Here is a 19,670-nt window from a genome sequence, read left to right as displayed (position 1 = left end):
CTTTGGATGGTGTATCAATACACCCAGTCACCACAAAGATACAGGCGTCCTTCCTAACTCAGTTGCCGGAGAGGAAGGAAACCATTCAGGGATTTCACCATGGGGCCAATTATGACTTTAAAACAGTTACAGAGTTTAATGGCTATGATAGGAGAAAACTGAGGATGGATCAATAACATTGTAGTTACTCCACAATACTACCTTAAATGACAGAGCGAAAAGGAAGCCTGTACAACATTGAAATATTCCAAAACATGCACCCTGTTTGCAATAAGGCACTAAAGTAAAACTGCAAAAAATGTGGCGAAGAAATATACTTTATATCCTGAATATACTTTATGTCCTGAACATATGACTATGTTTGGGGCAAGTCCAACACAACACATCACTGAGAACCACTCTTCATATTTTCAAGCATGGTAGTGGCTGCATCATGTTATAGGTATGCTTGTCATCGGCAAGGACTAGGGAGTTGTTTTTTAGGATAAAATAAACGGAATAGAGCTAAACACAGACAAAATCTTAGAGATAAACCTGGTTCAGTTTGCTTTCCAACAGATACTGGGGGACAAATTCACCTTTCAGCAGGACCATAACCTAAAACACAAGGCCAAATATACACTGGAGTTGCTTACCAAGACGACATTGAATATTACGGCTTGAAAATCTATTTATTTTTCATAATTTCTTTTAAAATGTATAATTTGTCTTCCACTTTGACAGAGTGTTTTGTCTAGATCATTGACATAAAGGGACAATTAAATCCATTTAATCCCCCTTTGTAACAACAAAATGTGGGAAAAAGTAAAGGAGTGTGAATACTTTCTGAAGGCACTGTATCCTGTGTGCCCCTTAAAGCCTGAAACCCCCGCATGAGTGTGTGTGTGTGTGGGTGTGTGTGCCCTCCTTTAACTAGTACTAATGGCTAAAGAGATTACAGAGCATGCTAAGTGGATTGTCACAGTTCTCCATCGCAAACTCAGGGTGTCTCTCCTGTGATTAGTGGTGGCCAGGCCTCTCCAGCACACAAAGAGAGCTTGTGTTAGGCCTGCCACAGCCACTTCAGGCCCCAGCAGCTAATACTGTATATCTCCCACAATTAGTCTACATCAGCAGAACGACATAAGACTGACTCAAGCCTTATTTTTCTCTTTCTCCAGCCCTGTCCTTTTCGGGCCCTCTCTCTCTCGCTCTCCTCTCTCCATTATTTCCTTTCTCTCTCCCTCACTCTCTAGATCTGTGAGTTTCCCCTCCAGATTTGGGCTCCCCAGGTGAAGAGGAGAGCCTGGGTAAGACAGGTTTCCCTCCAGGGGACAGAGGGGAGACAGGACAGATAAACATGTCAACGTCTTCGGGGGAAAAAACATCAACCTAATCGCTCTGGCCTTCATCACCAATCACTCTCCCTCTCACCTCTCCTAACAGACAGAGGGCGGGAGAGAGATAGACCTAATAATAACTTTATCTAGTAATACAATAAGAAGCCTTAGCAGCCCGGTTGACTGAAAAATACAGACAAACAGACGGACAGAGAAAGTTTTCCATTTATCATTTTTTCAGCTTTGTGGCTAAACCTCTGTTTTTAAACCTTAACTTAAGTTACTTTTTTCAACTTTACGTTTATCTAGGCCCATGTCATGCATTACATGCATGTATCAGGAATGTATTATGTTATATTGTAAAGTATATTCTCAGGTTTTTCTCGATTGCTTGAACACTTTTCTCAAAACAGGGCTAACTTTTGCAACAACAAAAAAATTTCAAAAGCTACAATAAATTGCTAGTGGTCATCCAATGTGACCCAAAAGTAGCAATATTGCGCCTCTAGCCTGCCTGAGAGCCGCTGTATTCCTTGGTTTTAATTTAACCTGTCGGGTTGGATTTTCACGCCTAATTTTGTACTGCATGAAGTGTCTCCGTCAGTGAGGAGGCAGTGCCACAGCTCAGGGATATTCTAACAAGTAGCCGTATGAAAGCTGAAAGCTAACCAGCTTGGCTAGTGGCAGACGCAAGGGGCAAACGATCTGACCAAGCAGCAGCTACTCCTCCATCTAAGGCAAAGAAACAGAGAACTTTGGAGAGCAGACATGTGAAAAGGGAAAGCGCTACAGCCCGGGTCAAGATGAGAATAAACCGAGAATTTGAGTTCATGCAGTGGAGAAAACTTGATTGGGGAGTTGAAGAGATTGAAACCGAGCCAGAGTTAGCATTTTTTTCTGCTGAAAAGACATAGCTAGCTTGGTAATATATCTTGCTAGATAAAGTGAAATGCTGTTTTTGCTATTTAGTTGTAAATATGTATGCGACTATTGTATTTTGGATTGTTTTGATTGTTTTCATGCCATGTATCCAATAGTTCGTATTAGCTGGCTAGCTAAGATTAGCTAGTGTAGCTTGTTAGATGGGGCGGCAGGTAGCCTAGTGGTTAGAGCGTTGGACTAGTAACCGAAAGGTTGGTGGATCGAATCCCCGAGCTGACAAGGTAAAAAGCTGTCATTCTGCCCGAACAAGGCAGTTGTTCCTAGACTGTCATTGTAAATAAGAATTTGTTCTTAACTGACTTGTTTAGTTAAATAAAAAAATGTAATAAAAATAAGGCGACAGTGGTTTGTTTCATTTTAATATAAATTGTTGCTTGTGTTTAGCTAATGTGTATAACGTTACTTGACCTTGTGTTATATTTCTTATGTCTGAAAGCCATACTGATATTGGCTAGTTAGCTACTGCACTCCACACTAGTCTACTGGCACGGAATAGTCATGATCATAAAGCCCAGTTAAGATGAGACATCGCGTAACGGTTTGTTTGATCTGAACAGTCTAGTTTTAGAATGAGTTTTAGAACTCTTTAGCCAAAGTCTTGCGACGAGACAATCAAAGGACAGTGTCTGTGATCAGCCAAGACGATATTTAGCTAGCCAACCAGCACGCTAGCTATTCTGCTGCATATAGCTAGCCTAGCTTGCTGATAATTATCTGACAAGTCTGTTTCTGGTGCATGTATTTCATGACACTTGTTTGCTACAATGCCTGGCAAGTCTGTGTTTCCAGCCCCACCATTATCAAGTATTAGAGCATAATCAGACTGATAAGCACATGTCAATGCCATCATTGTATTTCCCCTCACTGGCCAAGAACAATTGTTTTACCTAATAATAAACTTGTCAACTTCTAATGCCAGGCATCTGTATAGCTAACCTGTTAAGGAAAATATACTACCTGTCATTTGGGGCGGCAGGGTAGCCTAGTGGTTAGAGCGTTGGACTAGTAACTGAAAGGTTGCAAGTTCAAATCCCCAAGCTGACAAGATAAAAATCTGTCATTCTGTCACTGCCCTGAACAGGCAGTTCTGTTCCTAGGCAGTCATTGAAAATAAGAATTTGTTGACTTGTCTAGTTAAATAACGGTAAAATAAATAAATTTACTTTGAGTATTGATGACATACTATCCCAATAGATTACCCTACTGCACAGAAATAGTATTACTATGTTTTTCCCCATTCAAGCTTTGCCTGAGATGGTGGCAGCATTAGCCCAAAAGCTACACATGTATTGAGTATTAGATTGCAGGAAGACATTATGTTGAATGACTGGAAACATTCATTCTGCCTAATAGCCCGCCTCCTCCAATTATCCCCAAAATACTAACTCCCTTCATCCTAAACTGAATGTATTTAACCTGGAAATATAAGACTGGTGGTTATCAAAGGCAAATGTCAGTTGTCGAATAGTGAAATTGTATTCCGATTTTACTATTTTAACTGAAATTTAAAATTTAAAAAATGCAACTCCATCTCTCCCTACAAAGAAAATGGGTTCCTAGTGTCTGGAGTCCAAGTGTTAAATGAGCAATGCGTTGAAGTTGAAGCCTTAGACAAAATATTTGAATAGTTTTATGGATTTACTTTGGGTGTTGTTGTTTACTTCAAACTCTACAGTGATTACACAGTTCCCATAAATACAGGGCATTTCCTGAGAGTGACTACTTTTTCATTTTAAGAGAGACAAAAATTAGCATTTGTGAGGACCATGTGACTGTAGATGACGATGAGGCCAAAAACATAATGTAACCGTGCATAGGTATGAACTGTATTTGCTTAACCATATACAGTGCCGTCAGAAAGTATTCAGACCCCTTGAATAATTCCATATATTGTTACGTTACAGCCTTATTCGAAAATGGATTAAAAACAAAAAAAATGTAATTTACACACAATACCCCATAACAACAAAGCGAAAAACGTTTTTTGTTTTTTGTGTGCAAATGTATTACAAATTAAAACAGAAATACCTTATTTACATAAGTATTCAGACTCGAAGAGACTCGAAATTGAGCTCAGGTGCATCCTATTTCCCTTGATCATCCTTGAGATATTTCTACAACTTCATTGGAGGCCACCTGTAGTTAACTCAATTGATTGGACATGATTTGGAAAGGCAGACACCTGTCTATATAATGTACCACATTGGACAGTGCATGTCAGAGCAAAAACCAAGCCATGAGGTCAAAGGAATTGTCCGTAGAGCACCGAGACAGGATTGTCACAGGCGCAGATCTGGGGAAGGGTCCCAAAAAATGTCTGCAGCATTGAAGGTCCCCGAGAACACAGCGGCCTCAATCATTCTTAAATTGAAGAAGTGTGTAACCACCAAGACATTTCCTAGAGCTCGCTGCCCAGTCAAACTGCGCAATCGGGGGAGAAGGGAAGAACCTTCCAGAAGGACAACCATCTCTGCAGCACTCCCACCAATCAGGCCTTTATGGTGGAGTGGCCAGACCGAAGCCATTCCTCAGTAAAAGCCACATTGAAAGCCCACTTGGAGTTTGCCAAAAGGCACCTTAGGATCAACTCCTAAAGCAGGAAGAATTTCACTAAAAGTTGTAGAAAACTACATTTGATACTATTGGGAATTGTTGGTATTGAGTAAATACATGCACACATTTAGAAACATTTATTCTGTGGCATCAAACATTACAGGCACTCTGTCTCTTGTTCACTTATCCTGTGTAAACCAGTCAGCCTGCTTAGCCGTTTGCGTTGTGTTGCATGGCTAACGTGTTCAGGCATGGGTCGGGGCATGGCTCTCCACACAAACAGACAGAACTGGGCTGTTAGGTTGGAACTACAAAGCTCTTTTTCTTTTCTGTCTGTTTAGCAGTTTTGAGTTTTAATGTGAGCGGAGGTGGGTTTGTGAAGCTACGGGTGTGTTTTGAGGAGAGTCTTGCCTCATTATTTGTGGGGGGGAAAAGCAGCTAAATTACAGTTACAGCAGCAGCAGCAGTATTGCCACAGGGCAGCATCGTCAACAGAACAACGCTCGCTCCTCTGTGTATGAGTCTGGAGGGATACCCCTCCCCCTTGATGTGTGTGTGAGTGCGTATGTGTGTGTTCCTGACCAGTCTACCGCTATGCCCATCTGCAGGCGGAGTTCACTTCCAAACCTCCTTGCCCCTCCCCCTCTCGGGTGCCTCAATGGAGAGCCACCACGCCCACCTGGAGGAACGGGATGTACCCCCCCCCACACCTCCCCCTTTCTCCCACCTCCTCCCACTGCGTCCAGATCGCTGCCGGCCCCAGTGCTTTAGTGCCCCCCCCCCAACCCCCGCCACATTTACAGTTACGCATTGATTTCATTCAATCAAACCCTCAGCGCCACGTTTGAAGTTTTCCTCTCTCCCTGGCCTACCCAGACACAGCCTAGAGTCCTGCAAAACAGCCCAACTAACACACACACACAGACTGCCAAAGGTTCCCCAGACCGATCCACTCACAGACACAATCACAACAACACCATCCATGGCTGGAGGGCAGGGCTCTGTACTGAAACATAGGCCAAACACACACACGCTGCTGGCTCTGTGTGTATTACCAGCACTAATGAGCTGATAGATGTTGAACTGATGAGTGGAGAGCAAATGTTTAAGGGCCACATCTCTCTTACTCATAGCTAGGCCTAGTTTGAATGTTTTGGTACACCTACTGGAAAGCTCTTTTGTCTACACCCATTCAGCATTGTTCACACCCTCTTAAGCCTTAGCCCCACCCATCTCTTTAAGAACTCACATGTGAGGTCATGTGCTAAACAGTGAGTAGTGTAGTAAAGATTAAGACTAAAAGCAGTAAAAGTAGTTGCCTACAATTAGGAAACATTCCAGGTAAACAGAGTGTCCAGATAAAAAATATATCATAAATATTAGACAACGCGTACCCAGACACACTTGTCTAAATTGACGGGTCATGTGAAAGAAATGCAATAACCCCCAGCCACATCTTACTAAGTAGATGGGTCTCTACAGAATGTGTAAACAGTTCAGCGAAATGGTTACTTGCATAGTAGCAATATCAAAAATAGAGAGTGTCAATATAAAGAAAAAAATTACTTTCTCTACTGTCAATGCCAGTAGAAAAAGAACCAAATAATATACAGTACGTACAAGAACAATATCAATAACTAGCTAGCTAACCAATGAACCATTATCCCAATTCATAGAATACTAGCAATAGTCATAGCTGGCTATAGTAAACCAAATAGGTTCAATGTTAGCTATTTAGCTAGCTAACATTAGGCTATAACTAGCAATGCATATGGCCTTCTGAGATAATATTCCTACACAGATCATACACTTAATGCTAATGCTAGCGATCCAGCCACCTAACGTCAGCTAGCTAGCTAACAGTAAGCTTTAACTTGCAATAAAAAAACAACTTTGACAAAATTAGAAACGTATAATATCTGAAACTGTAGCTAGACTCTAGACCCATATACATGGATGAACGCTTCACGTCGGACTGAAACCCCTTTCATTAAATAAGATGTCCTATGTCGTTTCCGTTTTGTTTGTACAGCTTGCATGGCCAGTTGTGTCAAGCCACTCTGGTTCACACTGACCGTGTGAAATGCCATTAGAATCAGATCTTTCTCCCGCTCTGTCACGGATGACATGGTTGCCCTTAGTTTGAAGTTGTCATCCGGAGACAGGTGTTTTAAACAACAGCCTTCCGCGTTTTCTTTTCGACTCCCTCAGCAATTGCAATCAAACACCAGAATTGTATTCATCTCATCACCTCCTCTGCTCCTAACAGACATTCCACTGATTTCTTAACTCGGTCAACTTCTTCCGTGACAACACTGTTGATCGCCATTTCTTCCCCATCAATGTCATCAGAAGACTACAATGTCTTCATCAATGAAAATGTTTTTACCTAAATCAGGGATTTCCTCATTGTCTGATTCATTTTACAATTCCGAGAGAATCAGCATGGTACAACCGTCCTCCTGAAAGAAGTCCATCATAACCTTTTCCCACTGACCTTTGTCAATAGCACCTGATAAATTCAGGGCAGCAATTTTGTCTCATCGCGCACCAGCGACTCCTGTGGCGGGCCGGGCGCAGTGCGCGCTAACCAAGGTTGCCAGGTGCACGGTGTTTCCTCCGACACATTGGTGCGGCTGGCTTCCGGGTTGGATGCGCGCTGTGTTAAGAAGCAGTGCGGCTTGGTTGGGTTGTGTATCGGAGGACGCATGACTTTCAACCTTCGTCTCTCCCGAGCCCGTACGGGAGTTGTAGCGATGAGACAAGATAGTAGCTACTAAACAATTGGATACCACGAAATTGGGTAGAAAACGGGGTACATTTTTTTAAACATTTTTTAAAAATTAATAAAGAAAGGAAAGGGTTATTATTGAAGAAAAAAATCAAAATCAGGCTTTTTCTTTGGTGGTCTCTGGGGAGATACATCTAGCTAGCTTCATGATGACAGAAGTGAGTGCTACTGTGCGATAGTCATTTAGTTCAGTTACCTTGGCATTCTAGGGAACAGGAACAATGGTGGCCATCTTGAAGCATGTGGGGACAGCAGACTGGGATAGGGATTGATTGAATATGTCCGTAAACACACCAGCCAGCTGGTCTGCGCATGCTCTGAGGACTAGGGATGCCGTCTGGGCCCGATGCTTGTTTTCCATCATCTATTTAAATAGTGAGCCAACATGTTTTCAGCACTTTTATTTCCCTGACAGATCAAAACTCATTGTCTCATACTCCGTTTCTCTCCAGCAGACAAAGTGAGCAATATGTTTGGAACATCAAAATTCTATAAAATCACAGTATAGAAGCGATTCATGACAATCGCAACACATATTGAATCGGCACCTAACTATAATGACAATATCGTATCATGATGCCCCTGGCAATTCCCAGCCCTTCAAACAGCACCAATGTCAAGTCATTTAGCCCAAAGTCAACATCTGGTGCCAATATCTGATTTAGGATCAGTTTTATCTTTTGAGACTAGATTAATCGATTAACCGATTAATCGAAATGGCCGATTAATTAGGGCCGATTTCAAGTTTTCATAACAATCGGAAATCGGTATTTTTGGGCGCCAATTATGCTGTTTTTTTTATTTATACCTTTATTTAACTAGGCAAGTCAGTTAAGAACACATTCTTATTTTCAATGATGGCCTAGGAACGGTGGGATAACTGCCTTGTTCAGCGGCAGAACGACAGATTTTCACCTCGTCAGCTCGGGGGATCCAATCTTGCAAACTTACAGTTAACTAGTCCAACGCTCTAACCACCCGCCTCTCATTGCACTCCACGAGGAGCCTGCCTGTTACGCGAATGCAGTAGAAGCCAAGGTAAGTTGCTAGCTAGCATTAAACTTATCTTATAAAAAACAATCAATCAATCATAATCACTAGTTAACTACACATGGTTGATGATATTACTAGTTTATCTAGCGTGTCCTGCGTTGCATATAAGCGAAGCAAAGCTAGGGGATGATTTAACAAATCGCATTTGCGAAAAAAGCACAATCGTTGCATGACTGTACCTAACCATAAACACCAATGCCTTTCTTAAAATCAATACACAGAAGTATATATTTTTAAACCTGCATATTTAGCTAAAAGAAATCCAGGTTAACAGGCAATATTAACCAGGTGAAATTGTGTCACTTCTCTTGCGTCCATTGCACGCAGAGTCAGGGTATATGCAACAGTTTGGGCAGCCTGGCTCATTGTGAACTAATTTGCCAGAATTTTACTTTTACTGTAATTATGACATAACATTGAAGGTTGTGCAATGTAACAAGAATATTTAGACTTAGGGATGCCACCCGTTAGATAAAATACCGAACGGTTCCGTATTTCACTGAAATAATAAATGTTTTGTTTTCGAAATGATAATTTCCAGATTCGACCATATTAATGACCATTTCTGTGTGTTATTATGTTATAATTAAGTCTATAAAGTTATAATTAAGTCTATGCTTTGATATTTGTTAGAGCAGTCTGACTGAGCGATGGTTGGCAGCAGCAGGCTCGTAAGCATGCATTCAAACAGCACTTTCGTGCGTTTTGCCAGCAGCACAGCGCTGTTTATGACTTCAAGCCTATCAGCCTAATGGCTGAGGTAACCAATGTGAAATGGCTAGCTAGTTAGCGGGGTGTTAGTTAGCGGGGTGCACGCTAATAGCGTTTCAAACGTCACTCGCTCTTGAGACTTGGAGTAGTTATTCCCCTTGCTCTGCAAGGGCCACGGCTTTTGTGGAACGATGGGTAACGCTGCTTCGAGGGTGGCTGTTGTCGATGTGTTCCTGGTTCGAGCCCAGGTAGGGGCGAGGAGAGGGACGGAAGCTATACTGTTACACTGGCAATACTATAGTGCCTATAAGAACATCCAATAGTCAAAGGTATATGAAATACAAATGGTATAGAGAGAAATAGTCCTATAAATACTATATTAACTACAACCTAAAACCTCTTACCTTGTCTCATGTTAAAAGGAACCACCAACTTTCATATTTTCTCATGTTCTGAGCAAGGAACTCAAACGTTAGCTTTTTTAAATGGCACATATTGCACTTTTACTTCTCCAACACTTTGTTTTTGCATTATTTAAACCAAATTGAACATATTTCATTTTTTATCTGAGGCTAAATTTAATTTTATTGATGTATTATATTAAGTTAAAATAAGTGTTCATTCAGTATTGTTGTAATTGTCATTATTACAAATAAAAATAAAAAAATTGTCCGATTAATCAGTATCAACCTTTTTTGGTCCTCCAATAATCAGTATCGGCGTTGAAAAATCATAATAGGTCAACCTCTACTTGAGACCTATACACCCCTTTGGCACCATTTGTAACCGCTACGTTATTTTCATACTTAATATCTGCGTTCTGAAAAGAATACGTAGAGTCGTGGCCAAAAATATTGGTACTGTTGCACATTTCTCAATTAACTCACAATATTCCCTAACATTAAGAATAAATAGTCCAAAGTATTTAGTCTCCACTATTCTTTATTTCACTGTTAATATTACAGAACCTTTGCCATTGACACTCTACACTTAACATTTGGTAGCACAGCCTTTGGACAAAATAACTGCAATCAAACGCTTCCCTATAGCCATTGATGAGTTTCCTGCACCTCCGTGCAGGCAGTTTGGCCCACTCGACTTGTGCAAACTGCTCCAGTTCTCCCAGTTTAAGGGTGCCTTCTCCCAGCTGCTATTTTTAGATTCCTCCACAAAGGTTAAATGCAATTTAGATCTGGACTCTGGATTCAGCTTGAATCTGTGTGGCAGTGGATCAAGGTGCTTTCTCCACCATTTATAACAGATGTACAGTCGTGGTAAAAAATATAAAAATAATGCACCACACCATTTCTTCCAGAAAACGGTTGAAATAAATATTTTGGTATCCCACATACAGTACCAGTCAAAAGTGTGGACACACCTAGTCATTCAAGGGCTTTTCTTTATTTTTACTATTTTCTACATTGAAGGAAAATCAGCCAACAAATGCTTGGGATATGTGGGAACTCATTCAAGACTGCTGGAAAGCATTCCAGGTGAAGCTGGTTGAGAGAATGCCAAGAGTTTGCAAAGCTGTCATCAAGGCAAAGGGTGGCTACTTTGAAGAATCTCAAATATTACATGTATTTTGATTTGTTTAATACTTTCTGGGTTACTACATGATTTCATGTGTGTTATTTCATAGTTTTGATGTCGTCACTATTATTCTATAACGCAGAAAACAGTCAAAATAAGTTGTGTCCAAACTTTTGACTGGTACTTTATGTACAGTGAAATCAGAAAGTATTTAGACCCCTTGACTTTTTCCACATTTTGTTACAGTACAGCCTTATTCTAAAACAGATTAAATAGTTTTTTCCCCTCATCTACACACAATACCCCATAATGACAAAGGAAAAAAAAAACATTTTTAACATGTATTGGTTAAAACCGCATTCTAGCCAGTGTCTATTCCACAAACTATATGACGTTAAAATGCCTATTTACTCTGTTCCATCTGACTGTGCAATCCACGGTCTCATCAGCCCAGCCAGGCAAGTTATAAACTTTATCTCCACTGGAAAAATAACATCTAGACATTTCTTTCAGACAAACATTGGACTTTCAACAGCGGAGATTTGTATATAAACCTTGCTGTCCGTCTCTCCGACATCTGCAACATTGTTTCAATATTCAAATTCGATCTCCAGCTGTCCCATAATAAATGTGTAGAGGTCGTGATGAGAGACAGGCAAGCAGATTTTCTCAGCCAGTCGAAATCATGAATCAGCTGGCATAATTTTTATGAATATTTACAGAGAAATGTCAATTGAAAAAAGGTAAAACGAAACAAAGTGTTTGCAGTCTTTCCAGCTTCAGTTTGAAGTTTTGTGTTAGCTGTGTTGTTGGCTAGCTCTTCTGTACAAGAGTGTCCTGACGAGAGCATGTTTTTTTTATGCCAGGCGAAATCATGCCTCATTAGTTCATTGTTTTAGATGCGTCCACATAAATGTCACTAGAAAACAGCTTAAACAAATGCAAATGAAGCTACTGTTGTTATTCTGGCTGCACTGTTTGATGTGATTAAGTTAGCAGTAGTTGGCTAGCCAGCAAGCAAGCAAGGGATAAGAACGTTGCCAGCCAGTATGGCAATGGAACAGACTAGCCGGTTTAGGTAGCGATTTGTGTCAGGACTATATAGGTATATATATTATTATTTTTATTTGTTTTACTTTTATTTAACCAGGCAAGTCAGTTAAGAACAAATTCTTATTTTCAATGACGGCCTAGGAACAGTGGGTTAACTGCCTGTTCAGGGGCAGAACGACAGATTTGTACCTTATCAGCTCGGGGGTTTGAACTTGCAACCTTCCGGTTACTAGTCCAACGCTCTAACCACTAGGCTACCCTGCCGCCCCAATATCTTGTGGAAGGATGAAATAGTATCGATAAATTGATCAAAGTAACGTTTAATGAAAATATGCCAATCACTATTTGAATATGTTGGTAACCTGTTATATAAAAGTGATAATGCCCTCGAAGCCGATGGTTGGAGGATATATTGGCACGGTTTGCCGGGCCTAACACCACCTGTGCCAATTTATCCTCCAAACTCCGGCTTCTCGGGCATTATCACTTAATTATACACTGCTCAAAAAAATTAAGGGAACACGAAAATAACACATCCTAGATCTGAATGAATGAAATATTCTTATTAAATACTTTTTTCTTTACATAGTTGAATGTGCTGACAACAAAATCAAACAAAAATTATCAATGGAAATCAAATTTATCAACCCATGGAGGTCTGGATTTGGAGTCACACTCAAAATTAAAGTGGAAAATCACACTACAGGCTGATCCAACTTTGATGTAATGTCCTTAAAACAAGTCAAAATGCGGCTCAGTAGTGTGTGTGGCCTCCACGTGCCTGTATGACCTCCCTACAACGCCTGGGCATGCTCCTGATGAGGTGGCGGATGGTCTCCTGAGGGATCTCCTCCCAGACCTGGACTAACTGCTGACACACTTCAGCCACATGAGGTCTAGCATTGTCTTGCATTAGGAGGAACCCAGGGCCAACCGCACCAGCATATGGTCTCACAAGGGGTCTGAGGATCTCATCTCGGTACCTAATGGCAGTCAGGCTACCTCTGGCGAGCACATGGAGGGCTGTGCGTCCCCCCCCCAAATAAATGCTACCCCACCCCATGACTGACCCACCGCCAAACCGGTCATGCTGGAGGATGTTGCAGGCAGCAGAACGTTCTCCACGGCGTCTCCAGACTCTGTCACGTGCTCAGTGTGAACCTGCTTTCATCTGTGAAGAGCACAGGGCGCCTGTGGCGAATTTGCCAATCTTGGTGTTCTCTGGCATATGCCAAACGTCCTGCACGGTGTTGGGCTGTAAGCACAACCCCCACCTGTGGACGTCGGGCCCTCATACCACCCTCATGGAGTCTGTTTCTGACCGTTTGAGCAGACAAATGCACATTTGTGGCCTGCTGGAGGTCATTTTGCAGGGCTCTGGCAGTGCTCCACCTGCTCCTCCTTGCACAAAGGCAGAGGTAGCGGTCCTGCTGCTGGGTTGTTGCCCTCCTACGGCCTCCTCCACATCTCCTGATGTACTGGCCTGTCTCCTGGTAGCGCCTCCATGCTCTGGACACTACGCTGACAGACACAGCAAACCTTCTTGCCACAGCTCGCATTGATGTGCCATCCTGGATGAGCTGCACTACCTGAGCCACTTGTGTGGGTTGTAGACTCCGTCTCATGCTACCACTAGAGTGAAAGCACCGCCAGCATTCAAAAGTGACCAAAACATCAGCCAGGAAGCATAGGAACTGAGAAGTTGGCTGTGGTCCCTACCTGCAGAACCACTCCTTTATTGGGGGTGTCTTGCTAATTGCCTATTATTTGCACCTGTTGTCTATTCCATTTGCACAACAGCATGTGAAATTTATTGTCAATAAGTGTTGCTTCCTAAGTGGACAGTTTGATTTCACAGAAGTGTGATTGACTTGGAGTTACATTGTGTTGTTTAAGTGTTCCCTTTATTTTTTTGAGCAGTGTATAACGGGTGTTATAAATGGATTATGGTTATTCTGGTTATTTTCAGAAATGGCAGATGCGGATATTTGGTTAGAAATTTGCACAACGGTTATAAATGAGGCCCCCGAAAGCATGCCTTGATATGTGGTCACGGTCTAGATATGTTATATTTGGACAGGGTTGCGCCTCCACAGTCGCGTCGTCGCGACCCTCTGTGCTCTAGACGCCTAACTGACGAGTCTGAGACATGCAACACTCAATATGAGAGACAACGACTCCCCAGCAATCACATTACCCCGCCCTCCAATCACATTAGGACACAGCGCTTGGGGGCGGGATATGGGTGAATCAAGGTGCTATTCTGGTGGAAAGTAAGGCCCCCTGAGTGACTTAGGTCCATGGCTGGCTGGCTGGCTGATATTGCACCTGTGATGCCTGTGTGTGTGTGTGTGTGTGTGTGTGTGTGTGTGTGTGTGTGTGTGTGTGCGTGTGTGTGTGTGCGTGTGTGTGTGTGCGCGTGCGCGTGTTAACATATTGCACCTGGGCCTAGGCAGATCAACAGTAGAGAGATAAAGAGATCAACTATGTTCAGGTGACGCAGGTACACTTAAGGATGCAACATTAACACAGAGAATGTAATATATTCCGAATGAGAAGATACCAGGAGAAAGAGCGAAGGAGTGATGGATGGATGAGGCCCAGCCGAGGTGACCCTGCTGGATACTCGCATAACATACCTGGGGGGGGATGCCATGGACTCACAAAGGAACTTTTCACTCACCCTTGTTTGTCGGGTCTCTTGTCTTTGTCCTTGGCTCTGTCCTTGTCTCGGTCCCTGCCATTGTCCCTGTCCTTCTCCTTGTCGCGCCCCTTCCGCCTGCTGTGGTCTCGGCTGTGGCTGCGGCTCTTCTTGCGGCTGGACCGGCCACTGCTCCTGCTGCGAGACCGCCGCCGCTCACGAGACCTGGAGATGACGACATAACACACGATCAGAATCGCAAAAATAGCGATAAAAAACCCCTTTTTAATTTCTTAATTTGATTGTTTCACTGTAAAGTACATTATGTTGTGATTTCGATATTCGAACCAGCAACCTTTCAGTTACTGGCTTAACTTCAAGGCTACCGTAGTTAGCATTGGCGCAGACACTATCCAGCCTGATTCTGACATGCAACCAAAATCACCCCAAGCAGGGTAATCCATCTCCCGTATGTGATGACTCCCAAAGCCTTGAGTCAGACTGTTAGAGATGGCTTTATGTACTGTAGGCCCTCTGTAACTTGTGTGTGTGTGTGTGTGAGAGAGTGAGAGTGAGAGAGAGAGAGAACGAGAAAGAACGAGAACGAGAGAGACAGAGCAAACGAGAGAGACAGAGCGAACGAGAGAGACAGAGCGAACGAGAGAGAGACAGAGCGAACGAGAGAGACAGAGCGAACGAGAGAGACAGAGCGAACGAGAGAGACAGAGCGAACAAGAGAGAGAACAAGAGTGGGAACGAGAGAGAGAGAACAAGAGAGGGAACGAGAGAGAGAGAACAAGAGAGGGAACGAGAGAGAGAGAACAAGGAGAGAGAGAGAACAAGGAGAGAGAGAGAGAACAAGGAGAGAGAGAACAAGGAGAGAGAGAGAACAAGGAAAGATAACAAGGAGAGAGAGAGAACAAGGAGAGAGAGAACGAGAAGAGAGAGAGAACGAGAAGAGAGAGAGAACGAGAAGAGAGAGAGAACGAGAAGAGAGAGAGAACGAGAAGAGAGAAGTAGGAACTAGTTGCCGGCAGTTAATTTACAGCTTCTGGTTAGGGCAGCAGCCTATTGGGAAACCAGAGTCGGCGTTGATTAGAAACAGACGTTTGGAGATGGGCGACTGGCTGGAGATGGGGGCAATTAGGGAGGGCTTTAGATGGCGGCCATGGCAGCCTTATTGATCCTGACAGTGAGTGGGATGGATCCCTGAACACACACACACACAGGGACTAGTATGAGATTTAGTGGGCTACTTATAGAGACAGGCTAGGCTGGCTGGGCCGGCCTTCAGAGCCACCGCTGCCTGTCACCGCCTCTCACACACACCTCCGTGGAGTGGAGAGACTACAGTGTGTCTGTTTTTTACGCATTCACACCTCTATTGATTCAGATAGGTCATTTTCAATGCGATGTCAGTTGGAGGCTGATGGGTGTGTGTATGTGTGTGTGTGTCTGTGTCTGACTATGACAATATAAAAAAAGAAGAGGAAGCTAAGGTGTTATATTCTATCATTTATCATTGTATTGATTTGTCTATAAAAATTGTCAAACCTGCTGTCCGAGAATCATTATTGCTTCCTCCCCTCTTTTGACATAAAACTAATAATAGTTCTGTCACAAAAGCCTGGACAACTGTTGAAAACAGGCTTTAATATAATCTAATTCATTATGATCTAAAATGCTAAACTGATCCTGGATCAGCACTCATACTGTGAGATGCTTTATACATACACTATGGACCCTGGAGAATTCTACAATGTGTTCTAGTGTTGAACAAAGCTGGGTGTCAATGATGAGTAGATGATACATGGAATACTGTAAAAAATAAATACAACAAGCTCTTAATACAACACAAATGACATTCAAAATGTCTGCCTAATACTGTGCTTGCACAATGACATGGCCATTTGCAAGGACACAGGTCTTAATAAGTAGCACATGAATACATCCTTCATAAAATAAATATCATATTTTAATCTCATAAAACTATTATTTTATGAAAGATGTATTCATGTGCTGCACTGTCAACACTAGTAATGGTGGTAAATCATTTGCCTGGCTACCCAAACTCCTTTATCCGGGCAAACGCTATGCCCACAGACGTTAGCTTCTTCTCCGCAATGAGTCTGGATCGGAGTACACTCGTCAACAATTTCTAGAATGCAAACACATTTTAACTCTTCTGATTGGTCCCAGAAACCAATTGGTTTGGCCAGAGCCAGAACACACGTGGATAAAGCAGCATTTAGAAAAAGTTGTCATTGGCTTTGACACTCTGATTGGTTAGAAATGATCCAATCACTGATGACTTTGTTTTGCATAACACCCATCATTTTGACATCACCACAAATTACTTCAATGAAGTCAGTCTCAGACTGAAGTATGTAGCAAACATACAGCAGCAGAAGAATTCAGTATGAGTCGTCAGGCAAGTAAATAATATCGATATTCTACGTAACAATACTGCACACGTGCAAGAGAGAGAGAATCCCCTGTGGTTTGCAAAGCCTTCTCAGAATTAGAGCTACATGAATACAATACATCGGAGAGTTCTGTGTAAGGTGGTTATATCACCAGAGAACTGGCAAACCACCCAGTATTAATGTCCTGGGGGAATATGGATAGCTTTATTACTCGAATCTGCCTCCCGTCTGGAAGATCCCCAGGCCAACCCACAGACTTTGGTGTGTGAAACTGGGCGTGTGGTACGATGACGTATGTGAGAAGAGGAATTGGACACTGTTCATTTTCTGTGTTGGTCTGTGTGTGTGCTTGTGCGTGTCCAATAGCTACATATGGAGAAACACAAGTGCAGTCTCATTTTAGCAGCCAAGCAACTTGTGGCAAGCAGATGCAATAAACACAAAATCTGTGGTTGCTTTTCTGAACGGGAAGGGGGGGGGCACACACTTCTGGGGTCTGTACCAAATTACATTTACTGTAGTTAATAGAGTGAGGCTATGCTGTTAAATGTCAATTTCATTACCAAGCCCTTCCCCTTGGAGAATGATTAGCTCTTTTAAGGCCAGGGGTAAATGTGTTAATGCAAGAGACACAGATAAACAGCATCAACCCCTACCCCATGCCAAGGCCTTGCCTATTTTACATTTTATTTGGGTTATTATCTCAGGAGAAAATGGTTCCCCTATGGCCTAAACATATTCTCATTTCTATTAAAAAGGGCCTTGCTGTTTTCTCCCCCCCTCCTATTCGCCTAGCCAATCCATTAAATCGGGCTGCCGCTATTGGCTAGAGCAATTTTCTCAGTGAATTATCAATAAAGTAATTACCAGTGTGTTGGAGCAAGGTTGGGGAGCTTATCGCTGGGTGACCCCCCGCGCTCACCCTGGATATGATCCCTAACCACAACCCATTTGGGTAATTATATCGTCGGGGGTGTGTAGCCTGGATAGTGGTGTCGTCGCCCCGCGTTATCTGTCTGTATTATATTTCGGAGGCTAAACATGTTTTTCATTGAAAATTGGACATTAATGGCAGCCACATGATACCACTAGTGCTGGAAAACAGGCTAAAGTCTCGACTGGAATCCGACCCTGGTCAAATCATTATTCATACCCCCTCCTCCATGGCCCCCTGCCTCCCCCTCTCCATCCCCATCCCAGCAGCGACAACAGCCTGGAATTCTCTCTCATCCATCCATCCTCTCTATAGTCTTCCAGTTGGGGACTGTGGACCGCTACTCCCAGGGGACTACAACCACTACCCCTACTAACAATCCATACTCCCTACGTACAGTAGACAAGCGTAGGCAAAAATGCTAGATCCACAGTGCTATGTAGGTAAATGAAATGAACCTTTTTCCACATTTTGTTACAGCCTTTTTCTAAAATGGATGTTCCTCAATCTACACACAATACCCCATAATGACAAAACGAAAACAGGTTTAGAAATTTTTGCAAATGTATAAAATAAAAAAAACTGAAATATCTTATTTACTTTAGTATTCTGACCCTTTGCTATGAGACTCGAAATTGAGCTCAAGTGCATCCTGTTTCCATTGACTTTCCTTGAGATATTTCTACAACTTCTTTGGAGGCTACCTGTGGTAAATTCAATTGATTGGACATGATGTGGAAAGGCAGACACCTGTCTATGTAATGTACCACAGTGGACAGTGCATATCAGAGGAAAAACCAAGCCTTGAGGTCAAAGGAATTGTCCATAGTGCTCCGAGACAGGATTGTCACCGGCGCAGATCTGGGGAAGGGTACAAAAAAAAGGTCTGCAGCATTGAAAGACAACAAGAACACAGTGGCCTCCATCATTCTTAAATGGAAGAAGTTTGGAACTACGAAGACCATTCCTGGAGCTGGCCGCCCAATCAAACTGAGCAATCGGGGGAGAAGGGCCTTGGTCAGGGAGGTGACCAAGAACCCAATGGTCAATCTGACAGAGCTCTAGAGTTCCTCTGTGGAGATGGGAGAAACTTCCAGAAGGACAACCATCTCTGCAGCACTCCACCAATCAAGCCTTTATGGTAGAGTGGCCATGGAGACATGAAAATAGCTGTGCAGCGAAACCCCATCCAACCTGACAGAGCTTGAGAGGATCTGCAGAGAAGAATGGGAGAAACTCCCCAAATACAGGTGTGCCAAACTTGTAGTGTCATACCCAAGAAGACTCAATGCTGTAATCGCTGCCAAAAGGTGCTTCAACAAAGTACTGAGTAAAGGATCTGAATAATATGTTTTTCTTTTTAAAACATTTGCAAAAAAAAATCTAAAACCTGTTTGTGCTTTGTCATTATGGAGTATTGTGTGTAGATTAATGAGGGGGGAAAACGATTTAATACATTTTAGAATAAGGCTGTAACGTAACAAAATGTGGAAAAAGTCAGGCACTTTTATCCAAAGTGACTTCTATTACAGTGAGCGCATATATTTGTTGTATATGTGATCTCTGTGGGTGTCAAACCAACAACCCTGGAGTTGCAAGCACCAAGCTCTTAACACCTGAGCAACACAGGACCAAAGTGACGGTTAGCCTTTATCTTGACTTCAGATGAGATTTCCTTTGCCAGTCTGCTCGATCTTTCATTAAATTGGCTATG

At 42.6% G+C, this 19,670-nt stretch overlaps 1 protein-coding gene across 1 annotated transcript in view; it reads right to left on the bottom strand.

The window, feature by feature from the left end:
• The window catches only part of LOC139382482 (arginine/serine-rich coiled-coil 1), a 179,677-nt gene that overhangs the window by 140,495 nt on the left and 19,512 nt on the right, over positions 1 to 19,670 (bottom strand). The window contains exon 4 of the mRNA XM_071126559.1: positions 14,639 to 14,821. Coding sequence (XP_070982660.1) covers positions 14,639 to 14,821 — 183 coding nt within the window. The remainder of the gene's footprint in view (positions 1 to 14,638; positions 14,822 to 19,670) is intronic.

This window comes from Oncorhynchus clarkii, chromosome 24, assembly GCF_045791955.1.
Source record: "Oncorhynchus clarkii lewisi isolate Uvic-CL-2024 chromosome 24, UVic_Ocla_1.0, whole genome shotgun sequence".
Classification (NCBI taxonomy): domain Eukaryota; kingdom Metazoa; phylum Chordata; class Actinopteri; order Salmoniformes; family Salmonidae; genus Oncorhynchus; species Oncorhynchus clarkii.
Note: the sequence above shows the minus strand (reverse complement) of the source record. Positions and strands in the feature narration are given on the sequence as shown.